The sequence below is a fragment of the Bactrocera neohumeralis genome, chromosome 5 (assembly GCF_024586455.1).
Source record: "Bactrocera neohumeralis isolate Rockhampton chromosome 5, APGP_CSIRO_Bneo_wtdbg2-racon-allhic-juicebox.fasta_v2, whole genome shotgun sequence".
Lineage (NCBI taxonomy): Eukaryota > Metazoa > Arthropoda > Insecta > Diptera > Tephritidae > Bactrocera > Bactrocera neohumeralis.
Genome location: NC_065922.1, coordinates 78,420,353 through 78,446,589, shown reverse-complemented (window position 1 = coordinate 78,446,589; position 26,237 = coordinate 78,420,353). Strand labels below are relative to the sequence as shown.

The 26,237-nt window shown below is 40.3% G+C and overlaps 2 protein-coding genes across 32 annotated transcripts in view; one reads left to right on the top strand and one right to left on the bottom strand.

Moving 5' to 3' along the window:
- Window positions 1–2,026, top strand: part of LOC126760306 (inositol-trisphosphate 3-kinase A-like) — a 30,055-nt gene extending 28,029 nt beyond the window's left edge. For all 5 annotated transcript variants that reach the window (XM_050475852.1, XM_050475851.1, XM_050475850.1 and 2 more), the window contains exons 3-5: window positions 62–330; window positions 397–507; window positions 657–2,026. In XM_050475852.1, coding sequence (XP_050331809.1) covers window positions 62–330; window positions 397–507; window positions 657–1,226 — 950 coding nt within the window. In that variant the 3' untranslated portion in view covers window positions 1,227–2,026. The remainder of the gene's footprint in view (window positions 1–61; window positions 331–396; window positions 508–656) is intronic.
- A 1,867-nt stretch (window positions 2,027–3,893) lies between these two features.
- The window catches only part of LOC126759931 (basement membrane-specific heparan sulfate proteoglycan core protein), a 157,663-nt gene continuing 135,319 nt past the window's right edge, over window positions 3,894–26,237 (bottom strand). For 21 of the 27 annotated variants that reach the window (XM_050475136.1, XM_050475135.1, XM_050475154.1 and 18 more), the window contains 22 exons: window positions 25,115–25,272; window positions 24,866–25,046; window positions 24,722–24,751; window positions 23,972–24,602; window positions 23,793–23,907; window positions 23,585–23,732; window positions 23,018–23,195; window positions 22,558–22,949; window positions 22,348–22,467; window positions 21,956–22,280; window positions 21,575–21,821; window positions 21,308–21,479; window positions 17,072–17,122; window positions 15,383–15,859; window positions 12,391–12,626; window positions 12,061–12,327; window positions 11,066–11,991; window positions 10,592–11,009; window positions 10,233–10,533; window positions 9,753–10,169; window positions 9,535–9,682; window positions 4,778–9,381 (listed from right to left, as the gene is read on the bottom strand). In XM_050475136.1, the coding sequence (XP_050331093.1) occupies window positions 9,030–9,381; window positions 9,535–9,682; window positions 9,753–10,169; window positions 10,233–10,533; window positions 10,592–11,009; window positions 11,066–11,991; window positions 12,061–12,327; window positions 12,391–12,626; window positions 15,383–15,859; window positions 17,072–17,122; window positions 21,308–21,479; window positions 21,575–21,821; window positions 21,956–22,280; window positions 22,348–22,467; window positions 22,558–22,949; window positions 23,018–23,195; window positions 23,585–23,732; window positions 23,793–23,907; window positions 23,972–24,602; window positions 24,722–24,751; window positions 24,866–25,046; window positions 25,115–25,272 (6,290 nt within the window). In that variant the 3' untranslated portion in view covers window positions 4,778–9,029. Of the gene's footprint in view, window positions 9,382–9,534; window positions 9,683–9,752; window positions 10,170–10,232; window positions 10,534–10,591; window positions 11,010–11,065; window positions 11,992–12,060; window positions 12,328–12,390; window positions 12,627–15,382; window positions 15,860–17,071; window positions 17,123–21,307; window positions 21,480–21,574; window positions 21,822–21,955; window positions 22,281–22,347; window positions 22,468–22,557; window positions 22,950–23,017; window positions 23,196–23,584; window positions 23,733–23,792; window positions 23,908–23,971; window positions 24,603–24,721; window positions 24,752–24,865; window positions 25,047–25,114; window positions 25,273–26,237 lie in introns of all 27 variants that reach the window. The other 6 variants (XM_050475143.1, XM_050475146.1, XM_050475147.1 and 3 more) reach the window with 6 other exon arrangements.

The following is a 26,237-nucleotide window of genomic DNA, read 5'->3' as shown; positions in this document are numbered from 1 at the left end:
AACAACTCTTAACTGTTATATAAATTCAGTCTAATGAGGAATATAAATCTCTCGTTTACAGTATACTTGCAACTGCAGGACTTGCTGAGCGATTTCAATCAGCCCTGTGTTATGGACTGCAAGGTCGGTGTGCGCACTTATCTCGAGGAAGAGCTTTCCAAAGCCAAGGAGAAGCCGAAGCTGCGCAAGGATATGTATGAGAAAATGATACAGATTGATCCGGATGCACCCAGTGAGGAGGAGCACAAGGCGAAGGGTGTGACTAAGCCACGTTATATGGTCTGGCGCGAGACGATCTCCAGCACAGCGACACTGGGCTTTCGCATTGAGGTGAGAGCGACCGCTGCAGCGCTAAGCATACTCACGAGTACTAAAATAGACAATTTTCTTTTGCAGGGCATTAAAAAAAGCGATGGCACTAGCTCCAAGGATTTCAAGACCACGAAGTCCCGCCAGCAAATCAAACAAGCCTTTCGCGAGTTCGTCAATGGTTTTCAACATGCTATGGTGAGTGTTGTCAACAAAAATAGCTCATCTCTTTTACCCAATAGCTTTCCGAATCTAATCTAATTGAGTCATTTTGAGCGAATTACTTTAATATTAGACTCCTGAAGAATACATGTATAACACTGGCATTAATCTTTTGTGCCTTACAGCCCCGTTACATACATCGTCTGCAGGCGATTCGCGCCACACTCGAATGCTCCGACTTCTTTCAGACACACGAAGTTATAGGCAGTTCGCTACTGTTCGTGCACGACCACTATCACGCGAGCGTGTGGCTAATTGATTTTGCCAAGACCGTCGGCTTGCCCGAAAACCAAAAAATCGACCACAGAAGCACCTGGACGGTGGGCAATCATGAGGACGGCTATTTGATTGGCATCAATAATTTAATCGACATTTTCACCGAACTCGATGCAGAAATGGCCGTTGAAACTTCGCTAACGCCATCTTCGGCCTCTTCGTCGGCCTCGTTGTCGCCGAAACGCAATTTGAGCGAATCGGCACTCGACGACACAGCGTCCGGCAGCATGATGAGGGAAGGAGAAGTGGTCTTGGAGACGATTAAGCCAGCAAAGGTAGCTACAATCGCAGACACTCAGCCAACGCACAGTCCTATCGAAACCGGCTCAACAGCGGATCAGCCGTCTTCCAGCCTATGCGCCTCTGCAAAAACAACGGAGGAGAAAGAGTCAGTGGACGGCTCCGAGGAGGCACGTTAAGCCAGCGTTCTTGATGCTGTACGGCTTTTGCACGCATTGCAGATTTTGATGAAAAGTCGAAGGCCGCTCGATGGCTTCACTTTAACCATTCACTAGGACTCTTAGAAGCCCCGTGAATATGATGGATAATAAAATAATAGTTTTTAGCTGGAAATTGAATTACTCGTAAGCACGCAAGACTGAACACATAGTAATTTATTGAGTTACATACATACATGCATGTATTTTATATGAGCTTACATACATACATACAAACATATGTACCACTAAGTAAATAAGCAGAAATTACAAGAAACCTAATTTTAAGAAAAAGCTACTTGTAGCGGAAACGAGAGAGCGGAACAAGGATGGGCGCTAGACAACAGAACAACCGACAGTGCTCAACACGAGGGCGCAGCATTCGTGCGCGGCACGATCTGACGGAAGCCTTGCTGATTTCGCGACTTCGACAGTAGATAATTAGAGCTATTGCACTATTTAAGTTTAACGGTATATGCAACAAACACTTCAAGCGGCTTGAAGTGGCAAAATGCGTTGCGGTAGTTATGTAACTGTATTATCATATCCTGTTACCAACAAATTAAGGCGGCGCACAGCGTTCGATCACTCAAAACGATTATTATTTGTATTTGTATTTTATCATTTTCAAATGTCACACACATCATTAGCCTTATCAATACACACACACACACATACACATAAGTACATATGTACGCACACAATCACTGTTGTTGTGTTTAAGAAATAACTGTAAAACTTTTTGACGAGGCAATACTTTCAATAAAATGTTTGCAAAACAATTGGCTTGTGCTTAAATTACAACAACAACTTTCAGAACATCTGTTACAACAAAAGTTTGTATCTCAATAAAAACCGCTATTAAAGCCAGCGTTGGGTTGGATATCCGGTAAGTAATGTGTGGTATCCGACTTCTCCATTTCCACTTACCATATTCAAATACCACTTACCTTGCCTACCTCCAATAGCTCTTCTTGTGTGGGAAAACAATGCCAAATCCTTTTTAAAACAAAAATACAAAAATTTTGCGAAATCGTTTTTGAATAAATCCAATTCCAAAAAATTTATGACGAGTTTTTGTGAGCTTAAAGTGACTGCTAAAAAATCAAAATTTACTGGAAAATTTACCAATATCGAGAAGTTTTGGATTTGAAGTAGATAGAAAAACACTTGGAAATGTTCCCCCACCTTATTTCACGGGCACTTACTGAAGAGAAAAGGCCGTTTTAAGCATTATTTCGTAAAAAACCGTCGATTTGCAACACATTTTTAATTCTCTAAAATGTAGCGTAGTTCCAAATTAAAATTTTCTTAAATGAGATTATAGCCCATGCGATTCTGCAAATTTCCACATTTTTAGATTTTCTCTAGGACCTCTAGTTTAGAAGTTATTAGCGTTTTTCTATTCTGCGGTTGCTTGCTGCATGCTTCTGGTTGCCTGGTAGAAATCCTGGATTTTTGTGCCAAATTGAAATGCAATTTTTCTGCAGCCGGCAGCGGCAGCGGCAGCGGAGGCACCCAAAAACTTGCCGGTTGCCGTTGCATAAGCAAAGGGGCAAATTTGAAATGGCGGAAGCGGACAAACAGGATGTATGCGGGACCGGATATGGAAATAGGGCGGGACCGGAAACGGAAAATAACGTCACCCAGCTTCCGGTTTAAGAGTGTTTCCGGAAGTGACAAACCGGAAACGGAAATATCCAAGAGGAAGTTGGGTTACCGGATATACCATGTACCGGATGTTGTCATATTGCCGAAACAGGAAACGGTGGACGGATATGTTGTATTTTCGTTCCGGGCTTTAACCGGATATGTAAAATTGGTACTTCCGTTTCACCACTTCCGTTTCCGGTTTACAACTTCCGGAAATACCCCTAAACCGGAAGTTGGGTAACGTTATTTTCCGTTTCCGGTTCCGCCCTATGTCCATTTCCGGTCCCACATACATCCTGTTTGTCCGCTTCCGCCATTTCAAATTTGCCCCTTTGCATATGCAACGGCTACCGGCAAGTTTTTGGGTACCTCCGCTGCCGCTGCCGCTGCCGGCTGCAGAAAAATTGCATTTCAATTTGGCACAAAAATCCACGATTTCTACCAGGCAACCAGAAGCATGCAGCAAGCAACCGCAGAATAGAAAAACGCTAATAACTTCTAAACTAGAGGTCCTAGAGAAAATCTAAAAATGTGGAAATTTGCAGAATCGCATGGGCTATAATCTCATTTAAGAAAATTTTAATTTGGAACTACGCTACATTTTAGAGAATTAAAAATGTGTTGCAAATCGACGGTTTTTTACGAAATAATGCTTAAAACGCCTTTGTTTCTTAGGTGAGTGCCTTGAAATAAGGTGGGGGGAACATTTCCAGGTCTTTTGCTATCTACTCCAAGTGCAAAACTTTTCGATATCGTACATTTTTTAAATAAAATTTTCAAATTTAATACTTAACTGCTTACGGACACCTGTTCAATATTTAAGGCTCATTTTCATGTTTTTTGGCAATAAAATCTCTTCAAAAAGGCAAAAAGAAGAGTCCAACATTATTTTTTTGCATGAAATTCTGAATTCTGAATTCAAATTGAGAGTAGAATAGCAACATTTCGATTAAGCCGTGTTATTTGGCCAATTGGTGAATGAAAAGCAGCTTCGTATTTATTTTCAAACATTCTTTCGTTTATTTTAGTCGTTCATTTTTATAATAATTCATATTAACATTTTAGTATTAATAATTTATTGACTTATTAACGCTTTATACAATTATTTGCCATACACATTTCGATAATTATAACGGTTTCCCTTTTTGTTTTTGTTTCTGTTTCTTTAATTTTTTCGATTCACATACAAATATAAGTAGAAAAATTAATCATTACATAGAAATGTTTTAGTGAGTTAGTTAGTATTCATTAATATTAGACTGGCTTTGCTGTTTTGCTTCCACTTCGAGAACTGGAAGTTAAAGAAACTATTTGAGCATTGAATTCGAAAGAAAACTGGCTTCGCTGGCCGCGCATCCTTGCTCAACACACTGGGTAACTGGAAAGCGACGCGACAAGCTGTTTGCCTGCGCTATCATGTACCGTTATGTCTCGTTTCGAGCCATGTGCTGGCGTTAGTTGTGGGTTTGTTTGTTTACATTTGCTACAATTTTAGTTTAAATGCTACTGAAAAAATCTCCGAAAGGGCAGTTTCTGAGTGTTGTCGACGTTTTGGTGTTTGGAATTTCGCATTCGCATTTGCTTCTTCTTCTTCTTCGATTTAAAAATTATTAAACTTATGCATAAGAAATTATTGCAAAATATATGACACATTATTTCATTACAATTAACTTTGTTGTAAAGTCATTAGTGCGCTTAAGTTAAGATTTATTACAAAACGAGTATAGAGAAACACAGCAAACCGCTTGGTGGGCACTCGGCACGCGCCACACGGCGGTCTCGTGTTTGTTCGTGCCAAGTGCCGTTTGGCGCTCAAATCCATCAGTTTGCCGGTTCGTGTGAGTGTGTGATTTGTTGTTGTAACTTAAGAACAATTCGTATTTATAAAAAATATGTTTATTATATATAACGGTAAAAACTATGCTCAAACGACCGGTGGTTCGGTGCCATCGTCGGTTCTGTGATCGGGCGAAAGAGAAAAAATCAAAGGAAAAAGGTGAGAAAACTTGAGAGTAAATTCATAAATAAAAAGGCAATAAAACGTAATAAAAATATTATTATATTAAAAAAATTAAAACTAAGTTCAAATAAAAAAAACTTAATTTGCAATAAATTATATTTCACATATCAATAATATCGTAATAATAATAAAAACATACTTTTTTTTTTAGAAAAATTTACAAAAAAATACAAAATAAAATCAGCAAGGAAGGGTTTAGTTCGGTTAAGTTCAAGTGCGAGGAAAAATTTTCAGGTTTGCTGAATTTGATGTTAAAAACTGTTGCGAAACTATTCAACAGGTCTTGCTCGAAGAAATCGAATGAATTCCAACTAAGTTTGGTATCTTATTATTATGTATAAGCTAGGACGTAGCAACACTTGAGATCAACCTAGTAACTCAAGTAAGATATAGATGATATAAGCTGAATCAAAGGGGCTTCATTTAATATGTGAGGTATATGAGGCAAGGCACCTTAGAGCCGTCATTGGCAGAATGGGGGCGGATCGGTACTCCCTTAACCTCTTGCGGTCTACGCGAAAGCTTGGTCAGCGCTGGGACACAATCCGTACATGGGTTGTCGCAAAAGCCTTTTGGCCCAAGATCGATGTTAAAAGATCAGGTGATCTCTTTGCCCTCAGTAAGGCTAGCCTCTCCCTAGTAGTGGGACTTTTAACGGGCCATTGCCCTATTGGCGTCTACGTAGTAAGATTGGGAATCCTCCCAGATGTTATCTGTCGAAGCTGTATGGAAGAAGGTGAGGTGGAAACAACTCAACACTTCCTTCTTGACTGTCCCACGTTTGGGCGGTCAAGACTTAAGCACTTGGGTGCGCATACCTTTGGACATCCCTCCGAGCTGGCGGGAGTGGAAATTAAACGCCTGTGCAAGTTTGCATTGGCTACTAAGCGTTTTGCAAATTTATAATTCGATCACAGGAGTTCTTCCTTTCTATGGCATCATAAAGGACTATACATAGCAGTCCATGTGCGATATTTTTGATCCTAACCTAACCTGTTTGAGGACAACATCAACCAAAAGATGAAAAATTCCAATTATTTTATAAAGGGTACACGGGCGCTAGGAAATATCTGAATATCTCTAAATATCTTCCCTACATACAGGCCGATATATGCGGTATAAATTCACCCGAATTTTCGAAAACATTTATATTAGATATATGGGGACTAAGGACGTAACAACTGGATTTTACGCAGGTTTGGAACAAAGTCACGCTGTCAGCAAAAAATAAGGTCCCCGAATTTTAATATTAGGCCTCACACAACACACATCACAACAGCCAAGCCAGTTGCACTGGGGCTCACATATTTGGTATCTGGGTCCTTGAAAACTTTCAATATCGTAAATTATTGGGCGTAAATGATGTGCCTTAAGAGCACTAGTTGTGCAAAGTTTTATTCTGACTACTTCATTGATGTTTGATTTATAGTATACGTATATACTGCAAAGTGAAAGAATCAGTTGGAATTAAAGAGTTTTTATATGGGAAGATGGTTTTCGCAGGTAACATAAATCACTAACTTTGCTTTAAACTTGTGACATAGACTTTCACCTAAAGGCAGGCGGTGCCACGTTCCTTGACCAGTTTTGATATCTGCTCCTCTAAAGCTCTTCCCTGCCATTCTGGTTAGAAATTTGATGTTCATGAATAAGTTCAGTGAGCTTACCGCGCGGACGGACGGATGGACAAACAAACAGTTACTCGGAATTCAGCTTGTCTCGTTATGCTGATCATTTATATACATCTTTATATATAAAAATGACGAGCCACGTTGTTTGTCTGCGATGGACTCCTAAACTACTGAACCGGTCTTAGCATAATTTAGCACACTGTGTCCAGTTTGAACCAACTTAGAAGCTGGGATAATAAAAACAATAAAAAAATAAAAAAATACATTGAAAGCTCTATTAAATGGACGATCTATTAAGCGGACAACTCCATTCACTGGACAGAAAGGCTGGTAACCAGACATTGAGAAAGCAGCCTTAGAGTCTATATGTATATATAACTCCATATCTATGTATCTCGATTAGTTGTTGGTTATACAAACAAACGTTAGATGAACAAAGCTATTATACTCTGTGCAACATGTGGCGAGTGTATAATAACATTAATTTCCGGTAATATTTAAAAAATACATAATTGCAATAATTATATTACTATAAGGCGATTATTACATAAATTCTAATAATAATAATAATAATAATAATAATAATAATAATGATAATAATAATAATAGAAATAAGAATGATAATAAAATAATTTTTACTAAAAATTACAACATAAAATAATTACTATTTTCAATACTTGTATGTAGAAAATGAAGATTTTCTGTATCATTTGCTTTCCATCCCAACAAATTTCTGCAATCTAATTGCTTTTAAGGAATAAGTGAAAAATATCCTCAATGGACCTCCAGTGCCTTGTCTAACGCCCACTTTTCGCCTAACTAATTAACCTTAGCTTTTTATTGATCTGTTTCACAGCGCATAATCAAATGGTAATGCTTTCAAAGTAATTACAATATTGAGCTAATGCAATAATTAACTACAACACATACATACATATTTCCCAATTTCATTTTTCATACATTTTAAGCTATATTTATGCATATGTATATATAATGTTTATATATATAGTACACATATATGTATATATGTTTGTCATTTATACACGTATGTATATTTTTAACTATTACTGTATATTTTAATTAAATTTTCATAGTAAATTACGCTAGATTTTATTATTACCGTTGTACATTAAATTCAAGCCATTTTTTGAGCTACTTCGAACTGCTAAATATCTTCAAAGCATTTTCGAGAAGCCAGAAAGCATTTTATACTGTCGACATGTCTCTTCGTTAATATTAAATACTTCGTCAATATTCTTTTCTAACATATTTACATATTTATAAATGTTTGTATTTCTTATTTATTTTTTAATTGACTCTTATTGTGCAGTTTGATATTTTTCGCTTAATTTTCTGATATTTGGAATATCATTAAAAAAATATAAAAAAATATATAAAATATACAATATTTATAGAAATCGAAACAGTGGTGAGAAAATATTTTTAAGTTAAACAGAAATAGAATTTATGTCTTAAAAAAATCTGGAGTGAAGAAATTATTTTTCAATTTAACAAAAAAAATTAAAAAAATAAAATAAATCCAAATATTTTCACATTTTGTATTGGGTAGTCGAAAAAGTCTTTTCGTATTTTGCCAATAGAAGTTGTTGCAGTCGTTTATCTCCAGTGCTATCAATCACATTGTGTCATACCATATGCCAAGAATGCCAAGAAATACGAAAACACTTTTTCGACTACCCAGTATTAAAATTTTAGTTCCATTCAAAACGTATTGTATCAGCCATAGTTTTAGTTGTGAGACCAATTTTAATAATTTAATATTTTTACAAATTGCTGTAGTTATTTTTGAATATAATTCATAATTTGTTCATAGAAACCTTTAGCACATACATGATTTTTGCTAATAATCGCATATTTGAGTATTTGTAGATGGTATAATGCAACAGTTTAGTTCACACTATATGCTATATTTTATATACTATATTTTATATTTGTATATGTATGTATGTATGTTTGTATGTACAATATATCACTATGAATATCCATTTGCGCAAACATTAGCTAACTAACTCTTTCACACGTATAATCTTAGGACACGCACTCTCTCCTTGCGTCTCGAATCGTTTATAATCCTTATCTATTCCTAAATTAGCTTTTAGCATAATGGCAGATAAGTATTATGTATACTGTATATGTATGTATGCATGCACATAGAGTTTTGACCAACTCAAGGCCTTGAACTAAATATTCGATCCGCTCGCTCTATTCGCTATTTAGGCACAAATTCCCCACACACGTTTATATTTAGCATTTAGTCTCGGCTAGCCACAGAAGCGCACATATAAACCACATTGAATTTAACTCTCAGACATTATAAATGCTTTCTTAAAGATCTAAATCGATGCAAGCTCATCACCGCCGCCATTTTTGAATTATTAACTGCAGTCTTTACTGTTATACGAGTAGTCGCGCATAGGCATCAGCGAGTATTTCCAGGTCCAAGCAACCATGCTCAAGGCGTTATTTCAAGCCACTCCCAAGTGTGTACTGCCGCTGCGCCTGCAAACTGCCGCGCGGCAACACATTTTGCGCACACGAGTGTACATACGCCAGCAGAGTGATAGTCAGGGTTAGCGGCAAGCAGCAGCAGCGCAGCGAAACGACGTTCCACCGCACGATGCACTCCAAGTGCAAACTGTTCGTCTGGGAGTAGGCGTTCGGTGCACTGTTGCGGTAGTATGGATTATTGGTGGGGCGCGGGTAGAGTATGTGCACCGGTGGCGGTTGGTCGAACTCGTCGAAGAGCGACGGATCAAAGCGCGCGTCTATAAAGTCGATTTCGTGGTAAACCAAACTAGACGGATTCCAACTGCTGCAATTCCAGGCATAACGGAGCAGCATGCGTTGAGGGAATACAAATCACTTATCTTAAAATATATGATTATGCACATAGTAGCTTCTAAATAACTTTTTAACTCATAACTTAAGGCTGCTAGGTACTAACTAGATCGTGGTTTTAACTTACTGCGAACACGTATCGACATTTTGGCCGCTGATGGCCGCAGTGCCTAATTGTATGATGCCTCGCGCTTCACCCTCCACGACGCGCACGCAACCGTTGAAGTTCTTGGTGTAGCGGCCGCCAGTGAATTTGGCTACGTCCGGCGTGCCACCTGCAAAATGACACGAACACATTGTAATCAGTAAACTTAAGCATGTATGATTTCTTCTTGTTGCACTTACCAATGAACACATGTCCCGGTAGGTTCATTTGATCCTTGCCGGTCGGACGTGTTTCGCCCGCATCCAACAGGTGATCCAACTCGAGTACGGCAGTGTTGTCCGTTCGCTTAATCAAAACAATGTGGCGGCCGCCATCGTCGATGCGCTTGTCTGGATTGCGTATGACGGTTTCCTCGCCGTTGAGACGGAATGAGAATTCAACGGTGCCATCAACTATGGCTAACGCCATGAAGTCTTGTCCGGTATATTCCTCATCTTTCTTTTGGCCCCACCAAAGCAGAAGGCCATTGGGATCGGTTGTGGAGAATACCATCGCTGCGAATGAGTATTTTTGTTCGACGTCCGAGTTGAACTGATCACGGTTGATCTCCAGATAGCCGTTGCCATGGAAGTTGGCGTCATATACGAGGCTTATGTCTAGAGTATGAGAGATAAATGCGGTTAGTATAAGCAGCGCAATTGAGTTGCTCTGCGACTCACGTTCTTCACAGTGCATGCCGGTGAAACCAACTGGACACGAACAAACGGCTTCGCTGTCGTGCACACTGCAGCTTCCGCCATTTTCGCACGGGTCGCTGGCGCAGGCATCTACTAATTGGTCTACTTTCTCACTTCGTGCTTTGCTCTCTGTGCCCGTCGCTGGCTGGAGTTTAGTGGCATCCTGTTCGAAGTTGTCGAAGGACTCATTTTGATCGATCTCGTTGATTTCGCCACAGTTCTGGATGTTGGCTGCATCGATAACATCGGCAATCAGGTGGATTTGTCGTTGACCCTCGAACAACTATGATGCAGTAAATATATTATTTAGGAACATTCTACAAATTGTTATGGACACTTACGCCAGAGATGCAGCCATCAAAGCCTTGCGTAATGTTCACGTCTCGGTTTAGTTTGACGTTTTCGTGATCATAGCCGCCCACGTACAGCGGTGTTTTTATGTACAACATGCGCGCCAACTTCGTTGCCTTGGCTCGTTGCTCTGGTTCGTTGCCAACACGTAGGATGCCTTCGCCGAAGCGACGTGATATCTCAATTTCGGTCCATTTGTTAACTGGTAACGGATTCTGTGATCGCACCAGAACAGGGTTTAGACGCGCGCCGGTGTTGATAATCAGTTCCACGTGTTTGTCGCGCAGCAGTACAGCAATGAAGTCGCCGCTGGGGAGTTTAGATTCGGCGGCGTAGAGCAGGACTGCGTCATGTAAGGAATTAGGTCTCACCTTCAATTTCACATTCAGTTTAGAGGCCCGTGGTGTCCTGTAAGTCATTGTACAATAAAATAAAATCTTTGAAGGTAACTCAGTGTAACTTACGGATAGGCAGCATAGCTGTTAAGCTTGAACGCCAAGCTGTTCTCATTCAAATGTTCAATATACTGGCAACGATCGCCAGTCTTGTTCAGCGGACAGAGGCATTCCATGCCGGTTTCGGTATTTTCACAACGTCCGCTGCCACAAATACCTGGGGTACATTGTGTGCCTTCGACGCCACAGTTATGTCCGGTCCAGCCCTGTTGACAGATGCAGGTGTACGCCACTTCTGTTTGACTCTCAAGGCAGATTCCGCCATTCTCGCAAGGATTTTGTTGGCATGGACGGCAGGCGGTGATACCCTCCTTCAGTTTCGCTTCCTTCATCAACTCAACGATAGTTCCTTGTAGAGTAAGGCGACTGATGCAGCCCACGAAGCCAGCTTGCTGATCGACTGCATCATGTGGCAGCATGTCCCAGTTAGGCACACCGCCGATGTACAAATCTTCGATGAGATCTAATGGCGAGATTTGCGCAAGTGTGGGGAAAGCGACTGGGTGCTGATCGTCAACCTGTATGTAGCCATCACGACGGAAACGATTCACGCGCACTGTGTGCCACTCATTGAGTGAAACTGGACGCTCGGAGCGTATGACCATTGGTTTGCCGTCGAAGTCGAAACGGAATTCAGGATAGCGATCCTTCAGCGACAGTGAAATGTAGTCGCCGCTACCACGCTTCTGACCGTTGAACAGCAACAGACCGTTGGGCTGCTCGGGGCGGAATGTAATGTCAAAGTTGAATTTGATATATGACTCGGGCAATGTGGGGAAAGACATGTAGCTGACGGGTTCCTGATGGAAACGCGGAATCGCGCCGGTTACTACTAAGATGATGGGATAATCCACGGACTGTCCATCTGGAGTGCTTGATGTGCAAATGTAGGTGCCGGCATCATTTGCCTGCACATCTTGTAATTCCAGGCGCTCCTAAAAGAGAAATGGAGCAATAATATATGGCAAGTATGACAATAATCGACTGTAAAAGCCAGTACTCACGTTGTACAGATCGCGATCACCTTGCATTTGACCGTATTGGCGTGACCAACGGTAACTGCCCGGCACTTCCGCATCACAGTTCAGCTGGGCAGATGAACCGACATTGGCATGTACCAACTTCGGACGTTTCCATTCGTGCGGCCACTCCTCGATGCCGAGCGTGTAGCTGGTGGTGTACAGCTCGCCCTCGTCTGTCTTGCACTTGCAGCGGTAGTCACCAGCGTCGGAAGCGGAGACATGAGAGATGACGAGCCGATTACCGATTTGCTAAAATTGCCAGCAGAAAGTTAAGTTGAGAATAATAAGGAGATAAGACAATTGACAACTAACCTGTATGTTTAGTGGTAGTGGCGAGCCATCGGCACGTTCCCATACGACATCCGTGTAACTGCTGTCCGAGGAATAACACTCGACCTCCGTCGACTCGCCGATGCGCAATTGTGATGACTGTTGATCTAGCTTCAGACTGCGGTCACGTGGGAAGGTCTGCTGTAGTGGAGGTGGGGTGGAAAGCTCCGGTAATGCTTGTGGTATTGCGGGCAAACGAAGTGTTGGCACTGCCGCTGCTATTGTTATTGTGTGCGAGCGCATATTGCATATTGCATTTTGCAGATAATTTATCGATTTATGCATGCGCATTTATCGATAGTGAAAATAATCGAAATCGAAATCGAAATATTGACCAACCAGCATACCGAATATTCATTCAGACGAATGCATTGGCGGGTGCAACGTCAATTCACAGGCCATACCAAGTGCAGCACGCAAACACATACACGCACATAGTTTTTATATTTGATGAACAGCGTTTTTTTGTTTTTGTGATGAGTTTTGTTTTTGTTTTTGGTTTGATTTGTTTTTGTTTTTGTTTGCAATTAGTTGACATTTGAGATTTTAAGTTACAAAATGAGTTACAAGTCGATATGTTTGGCGATGGACGTGTGACGTGTTACGAGTAAGGCGATTGACGATGTGTTATCGATAACATTTTGATGACGATAATTTCAGGTTGTTGGCCAATTTCGGTATTTGCGCATTTTCGCGTATTTTTGAGTTGTTTTCGATTTTGCATTTTGAACGAACACACAAAGTAGCAACGACATGGATGACAAACAGAAGTCGAGGCGATTAATCGACAAGCGTTTGGTGGTGGTGGGCATGGTGGTGGTGGTAGTAGGATGGGAGTTTTTGGTGGAGGGTGGGGTAGGAAATATTTAGGCGGTGGCAATGTTTGGTGGTGGATTGTAGGAGGAGAAGTAGAGAAAATACAACGATTAGCAAAATTTGGAAAAATCAATTTGTTCACAACATAAATTCAACATTTTTTAAGCTAACAAAGTAATACAAAATACTAAGTTTACAAATGAGTGTAGAAAAGGTGAGTGGTGTATCTTTGCAGTTGGGTAGAATTATCAGGAACAGTTGGAGGGAATTAACTACTACCAATGCCAAATGTAACAGACAATAAATAATCGGACAAAAGCAAGAGAAAACAAAAGTCAAAAATAAATCAACTCAAAAACCATACAAATGCCGATTGCACAAATTGTAAAAATAAAAGAATTTTGTAAACGAAAAAAGTAAATAAATTTCGAAAAACCGGTTAGTGCATTTTAATCACAAAATTTTGGTACGGATTTTTTTTTTTTTTTTTTTTTTTTTTTTCAAGGATTTGCATTCTTTTAGTAAGGATGACGTTAGAAAGCCAAATAGAACAGCATGCAAGCCTAAATATCTAAATATATGGTCTGGTGTCGCTAAATGACAATGTGGGCATGCCTGTGTGTGTCTGTGTGTGCATGATCAATGTAGGCAATTGAAAGTCGCTATAAAGTGATGTCATGCATGTGTGTGTGCGTAAGTTGATCGGTGGTGTAGTTACATGTATTTACATACACACAAACTACCTACATACATACATACATTTGAGCAAATACTATTTACTTGCTAACTATACATAACGGTATACTTATCAGCTCTACTATGTTTCATAAATTTATAAGTACACTAATACATACATACATATATACATACATACACTAGTGCTACTGCAATTCATAAATACATACATACATACAGCTAGTCGTAGATAAGTGTAAGGCCTTTAACGGCATAATTTTTGCAAGTAGAACGCGTGGGTTGCATAATATTGGGTAGTTGAAAAAGTCTTTTCGTATTTTGTCAATATCTCCAGTGCTACCAATCACATATAAAAAAATAAGTTGAAGTTTGATTAGAAATACGAAAAGACTTTATCGACTACCTATTAGAATATTCTTGCTCGAAATTCACTGTTATATGTTGTCTGTGCAGCCCAGGCGCTCTAGCTTGCCTCTTTGGTACTTACAACGGGTTTGTATTGCTGAAAAAAACCTCCAACTTAAGGCTAAAGGCGCAATATTTACAAATGTATGGTATATTATAACGCCGACAGGTTTAATCGTAATGCAGAGAGGAATTCAAAATAATTACAACGCGTCGAGTTTGAGCAGCGTGTGCGGTTTAATGTCGACTGGCGAGTGCAGGGCACGGGGTATTATGAGCAATGTTAGTAGACTGAAATGGGTTCGCCAAATGTGCCTATATTGATAATTTTGGGCCGAAATATGTATAAAGAGTATTCGGTCCTGCCCGCCGAATTGAAAAAAAAATTAACGCAAACAATTTCGATTGACTTCATTTTTACGTAGCCTTCACCAGCAGGTCACTCAAGGCAGGGGTTTTGAATTTGCAATTATTGGTTAGTATGATTTTAGGCGCGTATGCGTGTTTCGGTTGTAGATCGTATACGACTTCACGAGGGGAGTTTCCCAGCGTACTTTAAGTGCTTTATTTTCACGCGTTCTTCGCCACCAATTCCTGTCCCAAGAGTTAGGGTTACACTAATTATACAAATACACTTTAAGGCGCTTTTGCGTGCTTGCATTGTTAGTGCGTGCTGTGTACTAAGTGTACATTTGCTTTAGGCGCGCTTTAAGCTTACTTGCGGCACAACAGTTACAAAGCTTTGCTACTCAAAATACGTTGCTGCAGTGGGTGCATTCTACTTTGGCCTGCGGTGTTTAAAAATACCGTTTTGTGTACGTTTAAACCACAATTTTCGTTAATGACTACAACGGTTTCTACACATGCGTTCAGTGTGCTCGTTTGTGATGCAACTTAACCTCAAAGTGAATGCAAAACCGAGAGAGGGTTTCAAACTTAAAAGGCAGGTGTTTGTGTGCGCCTGTTCCATGTACGAAAAAAATACAGCGTTAAAATCCAAAACAAGGTGCGCAACAAAACAAAAACCAAACAAAAGGACAGAAAATTCAAAACAAACCAAGTGGTTGGCGGAAAGCGGACGTCGGCAGCAGATGGCGTCGTTTTTTCAGGCGCAACCGCTGCTTGCGCTTGTGTGTGTGCGTGTGATTATTGCGGCGCTCCTTGTGGCTGCTGTGGCTGCTGTGCCGCTTCTTCCAGCGCTTGTAGCTGGGCTTCTGTGAGGGTTTCTGCGTTGCCTTCTGCGCCGGCTTCTGCGTTGCCAGCGGCTTGTGCGTGGGCGGTGCACTCATTGGCGCTGGCAGTGGTGTTGCTGGTGGCGTCGTCAGCGATTGGGCCGTCGCCAATGTGGTAGGCGGCTGTGGCGGCGTGCAGTTGAATTCGTCCGAATGATCTGTGCAATCGTGTATGCCGTCACACACCATCGCCGCCTTGATGCAGGTGTGCGGGTGCGAGACACACTTGAAGTCGCTCGATTGGCAAGCGTAGGAGAGGCGCGTGGGCGGTTTGGAGACGAGCGCTTTGGGTGCTTTGAAATCTTAGCGTTTGAAAAATAGACATTCAAAATGACATTCAACAACCAAAAAGGCAACGTGGCGAGCGGAAATGAGGCGCAGAGCGCGAGTAGTGTGAAAAGATTGGTCAGAGAGTCAGTCGATGATGCGCCATGAGGGGCAGGTGAGTACGCAATATATGGGGTAGAGGTGAGAAAATATGAAAATAAAATAGTTTCATTAGGCTAGTATGTCTGTCGGATGTCGAAAATGAATTCAAATGAACGAAACCGTACTAAAATTAAACAAATACACTACGCGTTTAACAAATATATACTACAACACTACAGCTACATATACATACAAACTACGGGCTACTGAGTGGGGCAGTGAGCGCGCCGCTAAGCGGGTTTAGTTGCATTTTAAATTTCAAATATCAAAAGAGACACGCCGCTTAGGGACGCCTTCACGCCAAGTGCTTACAGTAAATCTAATAGTAAATACTAATGTTAATGGTTCAGCATTTCAATAATAAGTGTTCTAAGACTGGGCGCATAGTGAAGCGAGCATTGAAGCGGCGTGAAACAAGTGGTGGAAGAAAGTAAGTACCAAGCGCGATTGGACGTATTTCCATTCTCTCTCCACTATGCGCTCAGCCTAAATTTCGGTTAAGTTTAGTCAAATCGCATGTATTAATTATTTCGTTGATCTGTCGTTAAGCCGAACGCGAGTTACACAAAACCAGTAAATATTTATTTTTTCATTAGAGATCCTTTAAATTCCTGGCGAATGTTTTTTTTTTTTTTTGGTTTTTACAAAAGGAGGAATGCTTGAGTTGAATATTTAAATAATGTAGAAATTCGCATAAAAATTCTAGCTACAAAAAACACAAATCCAAAGAGGAATTTATATTACATTGGAATGGCAGGGCTGTATGCATCGTTTTGTTCTTACTTCGTGGCATATTATATACAATTTTATGCTCGTTCGTTCATATTTTTTGACGACAACTACAATTTTTTTTTACTTCACTAACTACGTATTGATCTAAATTAGTAATACCATACATTTTCCAAACTAGACAGTGACTCACAATAGACTTCGAGTATTGTTCTCTTTTTTGCTTTTGCTTTTGGTTTTCGTTTTGCATTTGCTATTACAACTACGAGTACTATTCGGTAAACACGAGCACAGCCACTAGCCAATATGGTTTCTAACTAAGTAAATTTTAGGATTTAAATTATTGTTCCACACACCTGTACAGATATAGAATACGACGCAAGGGACCTCACTTATGCTGTAGCCTCCTGTGAGCGCCATGCGCATACAAGTATATGCAAGCGCGAGTGTGAGGCGTCGTGTGTGTCGTATGGTGTGCGCGTGCACCGTTCGGGGTTTTCCGAAAGGTTCCGTTGGCGATACCGTTAGCATGACCAAACGCGGTTTTGTTATCGTTATCGTTTATGGGTTCGTGGCGATTTTGGCATTCGGATGATTTTGGTTTTGATGACATTGGTTTTTGTTTTTGTTTTATGAAGTCGTTTGTGTTGCGACATGGTGAACGATGAAAGTTTGTCGAGTTGGTGTACATGTGTTGATGTGTGTGTGTATGTGGAAATGAGGCGTTGTATGTTGTTTTTGGTTTTGCGAATGGCACAATTTGTTTTCGTTGTTGTAGTTTTTTATGTTGTACACATTTTTTTTGTTTTACATTTTCATTTGGCAAAAAAATTTTGCAACATTTTTGAAGTGTAGCAGAGAGTAAGTTGAAGAGAGAGAAAGAAAGATAAAGAGAGAAATAAAAAGAAGCAGCATTTAATAAACAAAGAAAAATATTTTGTTTTTCTAATTTTGTACTTTTTGTGAAAATTAGCAAAATTTATAACAAATTTAAGAAAATATAAAAATCACTTAATTTTGACTCGTCATAGTGCTTGTTCCATTGCTTACAGCAGCAAACTTTTAATTGAATTTAATTCTTTTATTCTTTCCAATTGACAAACTGATTTGACTTATTCAAAATCTACTAAGCCTACAACATGTACAGGAGACAAGGGAATACAAACATTTACTAAACCGTTACTTTAAGAGTGAACATATAGTATAGCGGTAGATAGGCGTACAAATACGTATGGATAGAAAAGAGAAAGTGAGAGAGAGCGAGTGTGCGTGATGGCAGTTACATAAATTACTAGTGAAGTGTGTACATTTTTTACGATAACGGTTAGCACAGTGTGCTGGTTGCTGGTATCCGGTTTCGTTGAGAGTTCTCCCACATTACCACACTAACACATAATTGAATTTGTGCATGTGGATGTGAAATTGTGTGCTTGCAACTACAGTTGTGTGCGTGAATAAAAAAATAGGTGTATTCGTGTGTGTGTGGGACTGTATTGCAAATGCAAAAAAAGCTTTCATTTTACCACAAACAGCTTTCCGCTGAGCTTTTAAATAAAGCTCAAATTGAGTTGCTTAAAACGGTCGCTATAACTAAAAAAAGCTTACAGCGCACGTGACAAGCAACTTAAATTGAACTTTTGATAAAAGCTTTCACTCGATATAATACACTTTTAAATTACAATACAATTGGGAATGGTGACCGACAACTGGTGGCTACTTATACAGTTAAATACATATGCTTACACGCGTATTGCGTACAACTACCAATATGACGGGATGTTTGAGTTTTTCACTGCAGTTTTCTTACACAAAGACATTCTAATATTTAACCTTATAGTCTACAACATAAATTACGCTACAAATGGTCTTTATACATACATAAATACATAGAGCTAATGATGCTTAACTTTTACAACAAAATATTTATGCGTATGTAGGCTTGTTTCGATGTAACACATAATGTTATATAACACTAAACACTTAATAATGATAGAATATGATGTACATATAAAGTTAAAAGACGCGGTGGAGGAAACAAGTTATGTGATGTGGCAATATACAAGAAAAGCTGTCATGGTTTGCAAGCGTTAAAAAGTGTCGAAAGCTCAAATTTTGGCGGATTTATTATGACAAATGTAACAAATGTTTGAAAAGTAGTGCAAAGTTCAAATAATTTACGGATTTTCTTACAGAAAAAGTGTAGAAGAGCGACAAAAATATGCTTGTTTAAAGATAGAAAATTTAGCTTTTATTATTTTAAAACATGAAAGCTCACGAAACTGATTTTGAATTTAAATTTGAAATTCTTACATTAACAGCATATAAAAAATCGGCTTTCGTTGTGTTTTAGCATTTTATGTTATCATAAAACAAGTACTTTTCTCGGATTGAGCTTTCACAAATAACACTAAAAGCTTTATTGTGAGCTTTTCTTAAATGCAAATGTCCGAATTAAGGTTGAAGTTGTACAAAACACTTTAAAAAACGTTAAAAAATTATAATGATTTAGAAAATTATTTCACTCGAATACAAATATAAAAGTGTGTGCGTGTGTATGGCGTCTGTGTGGTAGGTAAGTGGAAAAATAATGTCAAGTAAAGTAAAAGCGAGTCATAAGATGTAGGAAACTATTTATGCGTGTAGAATGAATGGAGCGTGTGGCAGAACGCCGCTCAGCAATTGGGGCGGTAGGGTGTGTGTGTGTGTGTGTGACGCGTTAGAGAAAACAGCACAAAGAATACACCGAAGATGAGGGTAAACTGAAAAGTGATAATTTTGAAAGATCCACAACCAAAATTTGTCGCAGAAATGCCCGTTAATTTGGCAGCACTAAATCAATTAAGTAGGTGAGGCGCGTGGACATAAAACACACGATACTAAAAGTAGTGTTGAAAACTCGCATAACATAAAAGTAACTTAAAAACTGTTTTCGTACTTAAAAAAAGCATTGGCAAATAATAAACAAAAAACAGTGTCACGCATGTTCAAATGTCAAAGCGTTGTGCTGCTGTGCGGTTTTCAAAACCGGCGCGCTCAAAAGTATGTTACGCAGTTCCGAAAGCCACGCAGCAACGTTTGGCAAGTGGCACGACGCGTGGCACAAAGCTAGCGCAACGAAAGGTTATCAAAATCTATTGTTGGGACGAAACTTTGCATAGAAGAAATTAATAATTCATTCAAGGTGAAATTGTTAATAAATTCTGTGTATTTATTCATATTCTTTTCATTCTTTTTCCACTTAATTATCAAAATATATTCAATGGCAGCCAGTTGTTGTAGTTGTTGCGTTTGACATTAAGATTATTATGATTACGTTTACGTTTACGATTACGATTATTCAAACAGAGAGACAGAGAGAAAGTGTTGACAATAAAAATTGCAATTGAGGGCAGTTAAACAAAATCGAGCTTACAAATAAATTTGGGACTTGTGGGATACTTGGGATTAGAAAAAAAACAGTCATGGATTCGAGGGTGGGGATTGAGGATTTCAAGTTTTAAGTTTAGGGTTGTATGTGATCCATGTGGATGCGTGGGCAGTTTCGGGTAGTTATTCATAATATTTGGCATGCAAGTATTTTGCGTAAATTACTCATTTTTACAATAATAACAATAAGGTAATAATTTGGTAAAATTAAATAACTAAAATGTTTAAATTTCATTTTTGGCTTTTTCTTTTTGTTTTAGTTTTCGAAACATTTCTACTTCGTTTCTGCTTGCAACGAAAATTCGCTGCAATGAAAACATTGCGTGAGCTGGGTGGTGCATGTCTCGGCTGTTTCACTAGGGTTTGTGTCTGAGGTGTGAGACTGCGCATGATTGTTTTTTTTTACCGCCACCAGTTAACAGTTAAATTTACAAAAACTACACTATTTATACATTATATATACAAAGGTTATGGGTTGTTCTTTTTGTTGTACGGGTAATTTTGAAACTCAGTTTAGCTGCTAATACTATTTACAAAATGAATTTTAGTTTCGTACGGCGTTTACATATTTTTTTTTGTTTAAAATTTATACAAACTAGTTAGCATAAAGTTAGAACTAGGAGAATTTCAGTGTTGTTGTTTTAGGTTGTGTGAGTAGTTGGTGGACTAACTATTGAAGCCACTAAATAAGTAGGTACTTGACATGAGTAAACACGGGGGTGGCAATAAATGGGGCTCTAACAGCTAATTAAGAAAAATCAGTGGTGGAAATTTAGCTCACATTGCGAATTTCGTCTTGAACATGCTCCAAAGCATTCAAATGTTTTCATGTTTTCATTGGTTTTAACTTCGTTATTAATTGTAAAATATATATCAAAAAAGTAATTTGCATCAAAAGTGTGTTAGCAAGTCACGAATGTTTTTTTTTTCTTATTTTTTGCTTTATAAAAATATGCCTAACTTTGTTCATTTTTTCATATTTTTCACTTATGCTTCGCAAATGTGATATTCATATAGAGCTCCTCGTAAGTTTGCTTTTGTATTGTTTTTTTTTAATACATATATAAGTTTTTTTTTTTGTAATTATTGAGCTCGTCTAGCCTTGTATCGTCGCGTTCTTTCTTTGGCCCTTCCAATGGTATCAGGAAAATAGGGATTATACTCACGCTTGATAATCAGATCTACAAACGACGGTGCTGAGCGACTGCCTCCTGTCGAATAGGACTCGCAAACGTAGCGGCCTTCGTCCGGCTTTTGTACACCGCGCAGATAGAGTCGTTGATCGCGTACCAAAGCGTTGCGTGGCAGTGGTCGACCGTCTTCGCGATGCCATTCGTACTGCGAGTGAGCAACAGAAAAAAAGTGTAGTTAGTAAAGTAGTTAGTTTTTGAGAAATTGCAGAAGAAACTGAAAGAGTTTTCGCTTGCACTTACTCTGATTTCGCCGCGTAACGTTTCGCGAACGGATTGCACATCACAATCCAGTGTTACGTCGTCACCCTCGCGTATGTTGTAAGTCTGCGCACGTGGCGATGGTAAGTAGGGACCGCGGCGGTTAACGGTAACCTCGGCCATTTTCGTGGTGTTGCCGTAGCGGTTGGAAGCCGAGCAATAGTAGCGACCTGCGTCAGCTGGCGTAATACCGTTGAAGCGCAGGTACTGTCCTTCGATACGTGCAGTGCTGCGAGTGGAAAATAGGACAAGACAAGGGGATTTTTAGCAAAGCATAGCAATAAAAACCGCATTAGAACCAACTAGGTTCCCCGGTGACCTCACAATGCGGTTATAGGGAAAAATATCAATGGGCGTACTTACTCTGTCAAGGGGCGATTGTGGTCAGTGTGCCAGGACACTTCGATGGGCTGTTCGCCAGTTACTTCGCAGTAGACGTCGATGTTGTCATTAACAGTTACCACAATTGGTATGTTCGGATGGAAGGTGATCTGGGGAATAGGCACTAAGACCAGTTCAGCAATAACGAACGATACAATGGAGCCACGGTTGTCTATCGCATTGCAGATATATTTGCCGCTGTTTTGTTCCTCCACTGCTGTAATGATCAGGCTGCTTTGTTCCAAGTACGAGTTTGGTGGCAATGGACGGCCATCTTCTCGTTGCCAACTTGTCATCAATTCAGGACCTACAATGGGATACAATTATCGTTTATTACAGCACGAGTGCAAAAAATGCGGCGTTGTTAAATTTACCGAGGTCGCAAGTTAGCCTTACGGCTTCACCCTTGTTGGCGCGATACACATTCTGTGGTGGGTCATACTGTGGCGGGCGTGGGTAAATTGGATAAGGATTACGTATCACATCGCCATCGTCTATGAAAATAGAAAACAAACAAGAATAAGGAAGCGATTATCACTTGCTCACCGTAAAAGTTGCGTTTAAGACACCTGAAGTGTACTTACGTGGCACATCGCCGCGGCGTGGTCGTACTTCTACTGTCACAGAGCTCTCAGCGGTGCCAGCTTCGTTGCTCGCTATGCACTTGTATGTCTTGGCGTCGTTTCGATCTACACGGTACTTCTCCAAGAAGACTTGGTTGTGTGTGGGTGGCAAACCGCGGTTGAATTCTGTGGTATCATCCACCCACTGTACTATGGGGCTGGGTACACCAGTAGCCGTGCAGATCACCTTGAGTTCATCACCTTCAGTTAAGCTCAAGTATTCGTCATTCGGCTCAAGTGTGATTACGGGTGGCAACATAACGATCACCTTCTGCACCACTGTCACACGTCCCACATCGTTCTGTGCAATACATTCGTAATCGCCGGAGTCTTCCAATTGAATTTCACGGATCCTATTGCAAATATGACAAAAAAAAACATTAATATCTGATACTGAGCCTATATAGTACGGGTACCATACATTATGTAGCCGGGGCTGATTTCCTGGCAGCGCGGTGACAAGGGTTTGCCGTCAACGCGACGCCACTGTACACTAGGATCGGGAATACCAGTTCCACTGCAGTAAAGCATAGCCTCAGTGCCCACAGTAACTGATTGGGGACCGGGCGGGTGTACGTCTACGGTTGGGCTTTCACGTGCTGCAATCAAGCAAATCATTGTTGTTGTACATATTAATATAAGGAGCAAGTGGTTTGGGACGTTCTTATTACCGACTCCTTTCTTGTAAACTTGCATTTTGGATATAAAAAATGCAGTAGGAAAAAAATGTGGAATCACAAAAATTTTAATTCGGATTGCGACAAATAAAACAAATGGGAGGAGAAGAGAAAGAGAGAAATTGTGTAGAAGAATAAATCAAATTAGTTTACAAGATTCCGTCTGCCAGCCACGAGTAATTTTTACTTATTCAATAACGCAATTTGTCTTTGGTTGTGGAGTGTGGTGGAGTGTTAAGAATGATTTAAAGTGGTCGGTTTCGAGTTCAAATTACGCCTAATTCGTGTTTCATGGGATTTGCTGTACTTACGTTCAACGTCGATAATAGTGTTTGATTCATCAGAGCCTGCAATACTCTCGGCAATACACAAGTACATGCCGCGGTTCTCAGGACGCGCATTAATGATGCGCAGAACGTTGCCGGTTTGTTGCACATTGTCAGCAAGTGCCTCGTGAACCTGTTAAGAGCAGAGATTTAAGCGATCAGGTTTTGCTATGTGGTCACATTTTGACATTACCTTGGTCCATTTGATGCTGGGGTAGGGCGAACCGGTGGCCTCGCAGGTGATAGAGAAATCTTGTCCTTGTATGATGCGGTTCTGTTCGGGCAAGTGTTTTACAGCCGGCTCGATACTGTAATATGAGCAATATCACACTATTACAAGGAAACCTATCAACGTATTTGTATAACACTTACGTGCCCGGCAGTGGTCCTGGATAGGGTCCCGGTCCCGGTGCTGGGTAGCCACTGTCTTCGATCAATACCTGTGCGTCATTTGTGTAATTGCGTCGACCGCGCAAATCAATGCCGATGCAAGTGTAGAGACCGGAATCACGTGGCGTGGAGTCACGTATTTCAATGGTGTTTCCGCTGATGATGACATTACGTTGACGATACAGTGGATAACCATCTTTGTTCCACTCATAGATGAGCGAGATAGAGGTAGTCGGTTGGCAGGTGAGACGTACTGGCTGTCCCGACTCGCCGGTGAATGATGGCGGGTCGATGTAAATAAGTTCGCGGGGCGGTGGTGGTGCTACGGGTGGCGCGACGCGCACATAAACCTGTGTATACTTCTCATCGATGCCGTTTTCGTTGGAGGCCCGACAGCGGTAGCGGCCCTCGTCAGATTTGCGTGGTGCTTCGAAGATGAGACGGGTATCTTCTGTGCGTGCTTCCAGAGACATTTGGCCTTCGACACGGGTCCATGTGACTGTTGGGGTTGGATGACCACTCACTTCGCAGTAGATTTCATTGCGTTGGTATTCCTCGAATGTGACCACTTGCGGCAGGTTGACGATTTGTGATGGCGTGCGCTGTGATTGCTCTACATTGTGTCGACATATTAGAAATAGTATATAAAAAGAATATAAGGTGAGCAGGGTAAGAGGTACGATTTTTTGTATATATGTTAAGAGGTTTTGAGGTCGTGAACAATTGTTTTACCGTAACGAGCCAACATTTCACTGGCATAGGCTGCACCCATTTTGTTTTTGCAAGAATTTTACGAAAATTTTGAAATATAAATATACACTCAAAATAGCAGTGATTAGTGAATAAAAAATTCACGCTACTTGCGCTGGCACTCACCCGTTATGGTTATGGAAATTCGGTCTTCAAAAACGCGGTTCGTCTCGTTATTCACTGCACGGCAGACATACACACCGGAGTCGTGTATTTCTAAATTGTATAAGCGCAAAACGCCACCATCTTCTTCGGCGCCGATCGGCAGACGATCGCCCAGCTTGGACCATGACACGAACACGGGCACCTGTGATACCAAAGCCAACGTGTTAACGCACTTTAGTGGAATTAAACAAAACAAGGGTGGATACTTACGCCATTCCAAGCCATACGACCGGTGCAGCTCAAAGTTAGTGAGCCACCGATCGGTATGATGGTGATTTCAGGCGGTGCAATCGAGACGGTAATCTGTGTTTGGTAATCTGGCAGCGGTGTGGGCACTGGCCTCGGCGGTTCCGGTCGAGCGTAGCCATCTGTAGCGTGGAGCAAGTTTAAGGTTAACATTCATTTTGGAAAAAACGGAACATGGAACTACTTGAAACATATATAATTAAGCAGGCATAGGCGAGCAAGTCTGACGACGAGCTCACCGCCCCACTGGAACATAAATATTAGTGACACTTATTGTTGTTGGCTTGTTGGTTTCCAGCAAGAGACTAAGTGCAAATCGCCAGCAACAATTTTGGTTGCTCAGTGTCTGCATTGTGCGCCGGCAATCTGCTTTCGGCTCTTGCTGCCCCAACATACCGCTATGTATAAAACATTGTAAGTGTTCTACGGTTAAACAAAGTAGCTATTTTAAAGAAACTCTAAAGCTCGAACAGTGTGAAAGTCTTTACGTGTATTTCGGTACAAGTTAAGTGTATTGAACTACAATGGTGTGTGTGTGTGTGTGTATGAGTATAAGTATAAGTAGCTGCTCAGATGTGGTTAATACTTGTGCTAAGTGTGGTTTTTCAACGCGGGTTGGCTTGGGTTGCTAGTAGAAGCTTTGTTGTACAGTTAAGTGTTATAAAGTCACTACTGGATTAGATGGGAACGGGTGTATCAGTATTATGATTACTATTTGTTCTTTTGCCTACGAACACTTGGATCTCACAACGGGGTAGAACTGCTTTCGACCTAAATGATCGCTTGAAATTCATAGAACACATAGAACACGTACTAAGGCGAGTCTAATAGTATATTTGTACGTAAATATGGTAAGTTATTTTAAAAGCTACCAAAAACACGCCACTAATTTTATCATCCATATGAAGTGTTTAAGATCTGATACCGACTACTACTACACGATACTTGGTAGTCTTTTGCAAAAATTGAGTCTAACAGTAGGAGGAAACATTTATAGACATAAAATACCAATTACTTGTATTGTCAGTACTGCATTTACGTATGTATGCGCGCATGTACAGGCTGGTCCACTTTGTGTGTTCTTTCA